This window comes from Marmota marmota, unplaced genomic scaffold (genome assembly GCF_001458135.2).
Source record: "Marmota marmota marmota unplaced genomic scaffold, marMar, whole genome shotgun sequence".
NCBI classification, from domain to species: Eukaryota; Metazoa; Chordata; class Mammalia; order Rodentia; family Sciuridae; genus Marmota; species Marmota marmota.
Genome location: NW_025999949.1, coordinates 27,634,379 through 27,645,852, shown reverse-complemented (window position 1 = coordinate 27,645,852; position 11,474 = coordinate 27,634,379). Strand labels below are relative to the sequence as shown.

General features: G+C 46.2%; 1 protein-coding gene across 2 annotated transcripts in view; it reads left to right on the top strand.

Moving 5' to 3' along the window:
- The window catches only part of Adcy8 (adenylate cyclase 8), a 221,257-nt gene extending 210,684 nt beyond the window's left edge, over positions 1–10,573 (top strand). For both annotated transcript variants that reach the window (XM_015486609.2, XM_015486608.2), the window contains 3 exons: positions 5,723–5,815; positions 7,029–7,143; positions 9,996–10,573. In XM_015486609.2, coding sequence (XP_015342095.1) covers positions 5,723–5,815; positions 7,029–7,143; positions 9,996–10,483 — 696 coding nt within the window. In that variant the 3' untranslated portion in view covers positions 10,484–10,573. The remainder of the gene's footprint in view (positions 1–5,722; positions 5,816–7,028; positions 7,144–9,995) is intronic.
- Positions 10,574–11,474: the final 901 nt, after the last annotated feature.

Below are 11,474 nucleotides of genomic sequence, written 5' to 3'. Positions count from 1 at the left end.
ATATATATATATATATATTTATACCATGCTTTCTTCTCCATTCACCCATCAATGGACACTGAGGTTAGTTCCACATCTTGGTTATTGACAATGTGCTGCAAGAGTGAAGATGTCTCAGTACCTTCTCGGGGCTCTCAGATCAGCTGGTCACCATTGGCATGGCCTATGCCTGGCCACATCATTTCTGACCTGGACAACGAAAGACTAGTTATCTAGCTCCACTTCCTCCCTCACCTATATCTCACCATCTACAGCCACCAAAGGCAGAGCATTCTGCCACATCCTTTGAAGCCTAATTCCCTGGCTTGCCCACCCCAGGCTTTCCCCGGGTGGCTCCGTGTGCACAGACGTGCCTTCCTCCTTGCACTCAGTACAGGCCCTCTAGATTCTTCCCTGCTGGGCTCACTTTAATGCTTCTGCTGCTCTCTTGCTGGTAGAATTATCACAGGAACTTGGGATCCTGCAAAATTCTTTCTAGGCACAGAAGAAAGCTGAACATTGCTCCAAGCACATCCGGCAAGAGTGTTTGCAATAAGCCAGCGCCAGCTCCTCACCCCACAGCCCCTTCCTGCTCGAAGGGCTATCAAAGTCCTCTCACACTTTGGTCCTCTGTTTTCATTTTTTTATAGTGAAAGGGGGTGATGGACCCCACATTATGACCCTAGACATGTTCAGCCACAGATTAGGTAAATGTGCTGCCTGTGTATTAAATGAAATAACAAAGCCCCTTGCTGCCTCTAAATGGACTTCTGAGGAGGGCTACCTGTGCCAGGACTTGGAAATGACTCTGTGACAAGAAATTCTAAGAAAAAAGCAGAGCCTGGTTCATGCTCCCACAGAACCATGTTGGGTCAGCCCATGGCCGGCAGAAAGCTGAGGAAATGTAGTTGCATGGAGACAGAGTTGGGGAGAGAGGTGGGTAGCTAAAAGCATCCAAGATCTTTGAGCTAAAATTTGAATGGTCAAAGGGCTGCTAAAAGATCAACCTTGAGGGCAAATTTGAGACACCCAAGGCTGAGTGAGAACCTATATTTTGAGCATAATTTGCACAGGCAGAAGAGTAGCTTCAAGTTAGCTCAAGAAACTCACATAATGAGCAAAGTTGCCCGAGCTGTGAATTGAGTCCCTACCCCCCCCCCCGACACACACACNAAGAACTGAACATACACAATGATTAGCATCATTTTATTTGCATCTCTCTCTCTCTCTCTCTCTCTCTCACACACACACACACACACCTCAAAGCAAATCACAAAAACCCTGTTCTCCTGGTCCCAGAAGAGCTCCTCTGAGCAGGAATTGACTGCCTTTTTTGGCTCCTGATTAATTTTGAGAGGATGCTGTAGCCAGACAGTCTCTAGAAATCCTACTTTGTCTGCTTGGTTTGTCCATCTGACTGTCCACTTGCAGGACAGGAGACCCTAAGAATGTTACAACCTCAGAGTTGGAGAACAAGAAATTATATCTAAACACCTGTCAACAATTGAAAATAGAAGCCAAATGTGAGCCTTGGAGCCAGGGAGGTTCAGTGAGCCCTAGGTCTTCCACTCGGGGCAGTTTCATAGTTGAAGGACCTGCTCAGTCTCCCAGGGGAATAGCACTTGGTTCAATGTGCTGCTGTCACCGTCGTGTAAGTCTTAGTTTTTGATCAAAGGATTCCATGTCTTCTTTTGCAAAGGACCCTCAAAATTATGTAGCTGGGAAAAGGGGAAGGGAGACTTAAGGAGAACCACTCATGACATTTTATGTAAGTCTGAAAGTCTTGCATCATAAGGGACTCCTCTGTCCCAGGTAAACCAGGGTATCCTGACATCCATGATGCAATTTCAGATAGAATCATCCAAAGAGCCTCACTGGGAAAGTGACTTATATGGGAATCCTGGAGGAGATGAAGGAGTAGAATCAGCCATAGGAATACCTGTGGGGATGGTGCCAGGCAGAGGCAGAGGAGGCACAGATCCCTGAGGAGGGAATATGTCACAGCCTCCCATGGGTCTCTCTAACAATCAAATCTTGAAGTGGAGTTTGGAATGTGCCATGACTTATGCAATGATTTGGTAGAACACATCACAGAATTGCACCATTCAAGTTTCAGGTCTGGAAGAAAAATTCAAATCCACATTAGCTCCAGTCCTCAATGTGGTGTGCAAGTACCAATGACCTGTAGCAGAGTGCATCACGGGACACTAAAAGGCTTTGGAAGCAAGGATGATCTTGCCAACCTCATATCCCAGTGCCTGGAACATAGCATTCAATAGTCATCTATGGAATGAGAAGTTGAATGATTGAGTCACCATACTCCAGACTGTCCATTTTCTTCCTTTATCAAAGCAGTGCCTCTCAAACTTCAGTGTGTCAAAAACACCTGGAAGACGTGTTAAGCCATGTCCAGAGTTTCTGAGTCAGTAGGTGTGGACAGAACCATGACTTTCTGTTTTTTACAAGTTTCTAAGTAATGCTGATGGGACCACACTTTGAAAACCACTGCTTCAAGGCAAGGTGGCAGGATAGGAAAGCAGAACATTGGACCCAAGCTTCAAGGTGCAAAGTCTAGCCCTGACTTCTCCTAGATGGATGAACTTTAAAAAGTTCCATCAACCCTGTTGCCTCAGTTTCCTTACATAAAATGGACATAAAATAATTACTGACTGGGGTAATGAGGCATATTATCTATACTAGGTGAAGGTTTGTTAAACCACACTGAGGGGAGAGGCCATCCAATATCACCTAATGTTCCCAAGGAATAATAGCAGTCACCAATGCATCCAAGGCCCTTAGATTTGGGTACAAAGAAACACACCACCTTGACCCCAGCCTCAAACATTTTACTGTCACTTGGGCTGCCATCCCTCATAAAGTGACAAAAGATGGCTAAGGGTATGAGGTGGGGCAGCTAGGAAGCTTTTCACAGGAACAGCCAGGCACAAGTGCAGGCTTCAAGTTGACCAAATTTTATAGAAGCATGGAGGTCAGCCAACCATCGTAAGGTCAGGGAATCACTGAAATTTAGAAATTCTTGATTCAGAAATTTTTCTCAATATAAAATGAGTGCATGGGATAGAACAGCAAGTGGTTTAACTCAAATCTGCCATTCCAGACTCTCCAATCTGCCTCTTCTCTGCCTCCTGACCACCTTCAAACACACACTCAAACACACACGTACATACAAACATGCACATACACACCACACACATGTGCATGTGTTTATATGCCCACACAAAGATGCACACATATCAATACATGCACATAGGTAACATGTCTGCATACCACGCACATATGTGTGCACATCCACACACAAACACACACAAGTTGACATTGCTGTACAAAAAATATCTGTGCACACTACACACATACATGTGTGAACATTCATGCCCATACACCAGAATGCACACATGGACATGTACACAAGCACCATGCACATATGCATATGTCTTCAAACACCTTTGCACATGTACTTATACACACACACACACACACACACAAATCTACAACCTGCACTCACAAATGTCATTAGAAGCTATTTCTTAAGCCACCAAACACAAAGCACTATTTAGTTTATCACAAGTAGTCTCTCCAAATATCCATATGTGTGTCTCCATCTCTAACCCAAGCCATCATTATCTTCTGCTTTGATACTGCAATAGGTCACCCCATGTTTCCTCTCCCCTGCAGCATCCAGGATGACCTTTCCAAAATGCAAATCCAACCTAGTCTCTGCCTACTAAGCAGTGCTTGCCACTGCTGTTTTCCTGAAAGCCTGTGTCTTCGATATTTTCAGTGTATCCTACAGGCCCTTGTGTGCTCTGGCCCCATTGCCTCTCCCAGCTCCTAATCTTCAGCTCACAGCCAGGTTTACGACTCTGCAGCCATATTGGCCTCTGTGTATTTCTTTGAAGCCACTGTGCATCTCTCCCAACTCTGAGCTTTTTTAATGCTATCTCCTCAGTCTGCATGCTCCCTCAACACTTTGCCCCCAGCCTCCCAACACACAGATTCATACACAAATTGTAGGAAACCCCTTCTCAAGCCTAAGAACTAAAGTTGTAAATCAGCTGCCTTCCCAGATTCACCAGATTGGATCAAAATAGTCTATACTTCTCATGCCTACAACCTGTACATTTCCATCTTAAACATAATTAAATTTGAGCTAGTGTGTGATTATTAATTTTTGACATCTGGCCTTACCTGGGCTGTTAGCTCTGTGATGGCCAGGACCTCATATAAATTGTTTCTCAGACATTTAGGAGCTCTATGAATAGTAGCTGTATTAGTTTCCTGTTGCTGCTGTAACAAATTACCATCAATTTATTGGCTTAAAACAACAGAAATTTATTAAAGCAATCACAGGTCTGTATTCCCTCTGGAGGCTCCAGGGAGAAACCACTTCTTTGTCTTCTCCAGCATCTAGAAGCCACCTGCATTCCCTGGCTTATTGCCTCTTTCTCCATCTACAAAGCTAGCAATCATGTCACTCTGATTTCTGCTTCCATGTAATGTCCTTCTCTATCTCTCCTGCTTCCCAGTTTCTCCTATGAAGACCATTGTGATTAGATTTCCCAAAACTAATCATACCTGCAAAATCCCTTTAACCAAGAGAAATAAGAGAGGTGTGCCTTCCAGGGATTAGGACATAGAGATCTTAGAAGCTAGGTCAGGAGGCATTATCCTGCCTACCATCAGTATTAAATAAGAGACCAAGGTTTCCCCTCCTTAGCATGAAAATCCCAACTGCAGGTAAAAATGGAGGAAATGCTGAGGATGGCCACCATTCTTTAGTTTAGCCATTCATTCGCTCATTCCTCCATTCAACACCCTCAGCTCTGTCTATACATGCCCCTGGAGTCCTGCATTCCAGTGAGGAGAGAGGGACATGATGACAAACAAGCCAAAGCAGGCATAAGTGCTAAGAAGAGAAGACAAAACAGGAGAGTAAGAGTGTGCAGAAGGGAGAGGGTGCCGCGTTCAACTGCGGATAGGGCGGTCAGCCAGACTACGCTGGCAAGATGGGGTGGAGGGAAGACCTGGAGGTGAGGAGGGAGCCCCAGGTGGTCTGAGGGAGAGTCGTCTCCCGGAACCTCAGATGCAAACCTCCTGAAGCAGAAATAGGCCTGGCTTCTTCCAGGACTAGGAAGGAGGTCAGTGTGGCTGGAATAAAGTGAACAACAAGGACAACAAGGAGGGGTCAGGCTGTGACAAGCTTTGCAGATTGCAGTGACAGAGCTGGAAGCCATTGGAGGGTTCTGTATAAAGCAGGGACACGTTCTAACTCACTCATAAACAGGATCATTGTGGCCACCACTCTGGGAGAGAGGAGGAAGGAGCAGGCAGACTCTGCATAGCCCAGCTGGGATCCTGCAGGGGCTTAGACCAGGGTGCAAGCAGGGAGGTGCTAAGGAGGTTCTAAGCACATGGTGAAAAAAGAACCAATGAGGTTTGTTGAAAATTTGGGGACAGTCTTGGTGACCTCCTTGAGCTAATCTTATTTATTTCAAAGATTCTTGGAAACACACGTACTCCTTCTAGGGTGTCTGGTCACTCCATCTAGACTCCTGGCACTTAGCAGGTGCACAGTCACTGGCTGACTGCGAGACCTCCAGAGAGGCAAGGATCCCCAGCATGAGAGCTAGACTTTTCTTCATGTGAGCTAGGGGCTCATTTTCAGGAGCCGCAGCCTGGGGGAAGAGTAAGCACCAGACTAACACCATTGCCTGATCCGTTTCAGCTGCTTGGTGAGGACCGGTTTCAAGACATTGAAAAGATCAAGACCATTGGCAGCACCTACATGGCAGTGTCAGGCCTGTCACCGGAAAAACAGGTAAAGGACTCAGGACCCAGCATAGCCTTTGCAGGGGCCTTGCTGTTGCCATGTCACTGAAAGTGGTGACACCCCTGTGACTAGGAGGCTTGGGAACGGGGTTATGAAAACTGTGGTTTGCAGGGACTCAGGCAGGGCCACTCTACTGGATAAAGTAATACTGCTGTGCTGAGAGACCTCCAGGCTTCCCTCTAAACTTCACTTTTCCATTGAACAAAAGTCAGAGCCTGCCAGGTGCAGTGGTGCACACCTGTAATCCCAGCATCTCGGAAGACTGAGGCAGGAGGATCATGAGTTCAAAGCCAGCCTCAGCAACAGAGAGGCACTAAGCAACTCAGTGAGATCCTGTCTCTAAGTAAAATACAAAATAGGGCTGGGATGTGGCTCAGTGTTCGAGTGCCCCTGAGTTCAATCCCTGGTACCAAAAAAAAAAAAAAAAAAATCCAGGGCCTAGAGATACCCTGACTATGATTTTTGTGGGGGTATCACTAAACCCCTGATGCTAGCCTGTTTTATTGTTCTTATTTTCATTGTCTCCTTCCAAAGTTGTATGAAATAATTATAGCTCTGGAATTTTGAGATATTAACCATGTGCCAAGCACTCAGTGTTACATGGGGACATTGATATCTACCTTCAAGGGCTAATGGATGAATTACCTGGGCTACTGCCATGCTCCCCATACAAAGCCTTGCACCTAGTAAGTCTTCAACAAATATTAAATGAATATGAGTCCATTGCTGAGGGAGATGGAGTCCTTATTAAATTCCTTCCATCCTTCCTGCATTTTTTTTTCCAACTAAAAGAATTCCAAGAGTGACTCTCTGGGAAGAAACCCACAGGGTACATATTTGTGGAACACAATAGCAGGGGTCAGGAAACTCATGCCCACAGGCCAAATCTGGCCCACCACTTACCTTAGTCAATAAAGTTTTATTGGGACATAACCATGTCGAGTCATTTACATTTTATCTTTTTCTCCTTTCAAATACAACAAAGACCATATAGTCTGCAAAACCCAAAATATTTTCTATGTAATGAGCCACATGTGCTACACTCTTAAGTGAGTCTCCTGTGATCCATGCTTCTGGAAGAGTGGACAGGCACATGATTATTTCCTTCTCAGGGACGTGTGGGTAGGGCTAGGGCAGAAAGCCCTGCTGCAGAAACAGTAGCAGTCATCAACTGAATGAGCCCTTCTCATGTTTGCTCCAGCAATGTGAAGACAAGTGGGGGCACCTGTGTGCCCTGGCCGACTTCTCCCTCGCCCTGACAGAAAGCATACAGGAGATCAACAAGCATTCATTCAACAATTTTGAACTCCGGATTGGTGAGTCGCAGCTGGAAGCCGGGGCTTCAGAAAACCGCTTCCTCGCTCGTTCTGTCAGCAACTTCCACCCCGTGGGTCTCAAGGCAGGGAAATTTTTTCCTGCAAAATTCAGTAGGCTTAGTGTGACCCTAACAAGGACAGGCAGAGGGTCAGCTCAGGCCTTTCTGAGGTTCCTCTCACTCAAGATGTTAGAAAAAAGGGAAGGATACTGGCCTGAGCGCAGAAATACAGTAGGGCTGGTCTTTGGCAAATCCTAGACATGGTTTCAATCTGGTTCCACCCACCATGCAAGGTCCTGCTTGTAGAGATAGCTAACCACCTAAGAATAATTCCAGTTTGACTTCTGGTTGTTTGATACTGGTGGTCCATGGGATGTTCTCAGATCTCCTAGATAATGACTTCAAGTGAAAGCAGGACTCTATTCCCAAGGGTACCTGATCCTGTACTGAGCCAGAGTCAGGCAGAGAGTCCTACAGCACATTGCCCAGCCTTGAAGCTCACCCTCCTTCAGGCTTGGGGACAGGCTTGCGCAAAATAGCAATAAAAAACAAAAATCGTTGGTCTGGGGTTGTGGCTCAGTGGTAGAGCGCTTGCCTAGCATGTGTGAGGCACTGGGTTCAATCCTCAGCACCACATATAAGTAAACAAAATAAAGGTATTGTGTCCACCTACAACTAAAAATATTTTTAAAAAACAATCATTGCAATTGAATAATAATCCTTTATGATTTGTGTACTTTGCTAATTACTTCTACATCACTACCGAACTTCCAGGGGTCTTCAATGCCAGTTTGAAAGCCCCTCCTCTGTCCCCATTCCCACATTATAGCTGAGTAAACTCAGACCCAGAAAAGGGGAGTGACTAGCCTAACATCACACAGCCATTCCAGCAGCAGCTCCCAGACTTCTGGGACTCTGAGATGAGTGACTCCTGGCTGGCAGGGTATGCAGCTGTAGACCCCGGCCACCGTCCCACACTGTAGATGTCCATTTTACTTCATGTGTTTTCCTTTAGCAGCTCTCAAAGAAAAGGGGTCCAGAAATGCCCATTTCTAAGGAATGCCATGTGCCTTTGTTCTTTGGAACAAAAAGAAGTTATATTTATGTTTTTGGTTTACGGAGGGGTTGGTCAGGCCTGTTCCCACAGCTACCATCAACCCTGCATGTCTGTTCTGAAATCAACTACAAAATTGAACCAGGAATAAAAAGAGAACTTTAGTCCTGAACAGAGAGATAGTCTAGTAAATTCCAAAGACATTGACTGAACTAGGAGCAACCTTGGCATGATATATTAAACTGCTGTACAGTTACATTGATCTCAGAGGTTTGACAATTAATTTCCCAGCTGATCGAGCATCTCAGTATGTGTTTCAGAACTGCAGTAGCCAACTCTATGACCTTGGGCAAGACGTTCTCACCCTCTGAGTCTCAGTTTCCTCCTGTGTAAGCTGGATGCTACACTCACACTCTGCTTGTCAGCTCATAAGTCATATGGGAGTCAGATGGGATGATGGCTCTGAATGTGCCCTGCAAAATTTAGAGCTAATGATCATTGTGATTCACATGCATTCTACAGTCTGCTTTTCAAATTTGCAGTCACTTTTATGGTGTGTATGTGTGTGTGTGTGTGTGTGTGTGTGTGTGTGTGTTGCTCTGCCTCTGCCTGGAAGAACCCATCCAGATAGTTGTCTGACTGATCACATCACTTTCTTCAAATCTCTGCTCAAAAAGGTCTTAGCTCATGGTCCTTACTCCTGAGTGTACCCCCACTTTCTCTATCCCTGTACCCTGATTGATTTTGCTGACATTGTATTACCTGTTTTCTTATTTCCTCCCTCCCCAGTAGAAGGTGAACTCCATGAGGGCCAGGACTTTATCTCTTTTCTTGCCCGCCATATCCCCAGTGCCTGGAACAGTACCTGGCACACAGTAGGTGCCTACTCAGTGTGTACACATGCCCACTTACATGTTTAGTGAAATGCTGTCGTTTCTAGAAGTGAAGTCTAGGTTTCCCAAAGGAGGCGGCTCCCTTTGCCAAATAGAATGCAAGCAGAGAGAAAGTCAGGACCAAGGCACAAAGGTGGTAAGCAGAAGGTGGTAGGTGTGGTAGGTGACTGGCATGGGAACCAGCAGAGCACTATGGACGTGGAGCAGGGGTAAGGGAGAGGGTAGGGGAGAATGTGGCTGGTGAGTTAAGCAAAAGCTAAACCAGAGAAGTCCTGGATCTTAGGGAGCTTCAGCTTTATCCTGCATGTCAAAGGAGTCCCAGCAGATGTATAGGAGGGTGGTAACTTGGTCACATGTGTGCATCAGGCCCTTCCCCTTCTGTGAAAGTGTGGAGGGTGGAGCGAGAGGACAAGGGAGGAGACAGAAAAGCAGTAAGGAAGCCTTCACATGGACTGATGGAGGGTGTGGAAGAGCTGCACAAGGGACAGAGGAGGGAAAGCTCTGCCCCCACTCTCAGAGCACCGTGTGGGCAGAAGCAGGAGATCCCGGGCCCTGCCTCCTGGTCAGCGTTTCCTCATCGCACAGGCCTAGACAAGTCAGTGTTCGGGAGAACAGCAGTTCTGCTGTGTCGAGCAAGCATTGGTTGGAGGCCCTATGCCCGGGGCTTTGCTTCTTTTATCTTGTTGACACTTCCTTTCATTATTTCCATTTTACAGATGGGAAAAGTGAGGCCCAACTAGGTTAAGTAGCTGACCTTCATCACACATCTCCTAAGTGACTTAGGCAGGATCTGGACTCTGCAATTCATCCTCAGAGACACACGTTCGATGGCCTCCCCAGATAGGGTCCAAACCCCGTCTGTCCCTCTTTTCTCCCTCATGTCTCGCTCCTTCGGTTCATTCACAGGCATCAGCCATGGCTCAGTGGTAGCTGGAGTGATTGGCGCCAAGAAACCACAGTATGACATTTGGGGCAAAACCGTGAACCTGGCGAGCCGGATGGACAGCACGGGGGTGAGCGGCCGGATCCAAGTCCCAGAGGAGACCTATCTCATCCTGAAGGACCAGGGCTTTGCCTTTGACTACCGAGGGGAGATCTACGTGAAGGGCATCAGCGAGCAGGAAGGGAAAATCAAAACGTACTTTCTCCTGGGAAGAGTCCAGCCCAACCCGTTCATCTTGCCCCCGAGAAGACTGCCCGGGCAGTACTCCTTGGCTGCAGTGGTCCTGGGCCTGGTCCAGTCCCTCAACAGGCAGAGGCAGAAGCAGCTGCTCAACGAGAACAACAACACAGGGATCATCAAGGGCCATTACAACCGGCGGACTTTGCTGAGCCCCAGTGGGCCGGAGCCTGGAGCCCAAGCCGAAGGCACCGACAAATCTGATTTGCCATGAAAACATTTTCTTTGTGTTTTTTTTTTTTTGTATTTCTTTTATATATAAAATAAATATACTAATAAAAAGGTTTAATTTTTTTTAGAACAAGGATGGTTTCATTGGTCTTTTTGAATGCACCAGGTCAAACACACAATTTGAAGTTCTTGTCAATCACATGTATTAATCACCTCTTACATACAGAGTTTATTGAGAACCAAAGATGATTACTTTCTGGCTTTGAGAAGTTTGCAACCAATTGGAAAGAGGAACGTGTCAACAGGCCCAATGCAGACAGTCAATACAGCGGCCATTTTTGGAGCACTTGTCACATGCTGGGTCAGCTGCCAGATTCCCTACCTAAAGACCTCATGTGGTCCTCCCTGTCAGGCAGCAACTGTTGAGCATCCACAATGCCCCCACGTGCCAGAGAAGTCATGGCAGAAGTGTTTCCCACACACAGCTATCATGCAGGCAGGGTGATAACAGATAATATTTTGATAAACCAATGCATAAATAATCTACTTCCAGACAGGGATAGATGCAATGAAGAAAACTAAGTAGGGTGATTGAATAAAGAATTGGAGGGAAGGGTGCTGATTTAATTGGAGTCAGCAGGGAAGGTGTCTTTGAGGACATAGTATTGAAGACTGGCCCTAAAAAAATGAGACAGTAGCAACCAGAAGGAAAATGATCCAGGTAAAGGAAGCACTTGAGAACACCCTGGAGTGGGATCAAGCCCCACACATTAGAGGAACAGTTGAAGTCAACTCCTAGGTAAGCTGTATAGGCAAGGTCCACTGTTACCTGGAATGGCTGCACCGGACACTCCTCCCATGACCTCGAGACTGCAAGGAAAGTTTCATACAGATGACAAAGCACAAAAAATATTTAAAGGATTTGCTCAAACATATGTAGTTACTTGTAAAACTAGCTCCAGATCTATACTGGTCAGTAAAAGCTGAACACTACAACAAATGGCTGTCACACTTAGGAGCTGAAATACAATAAA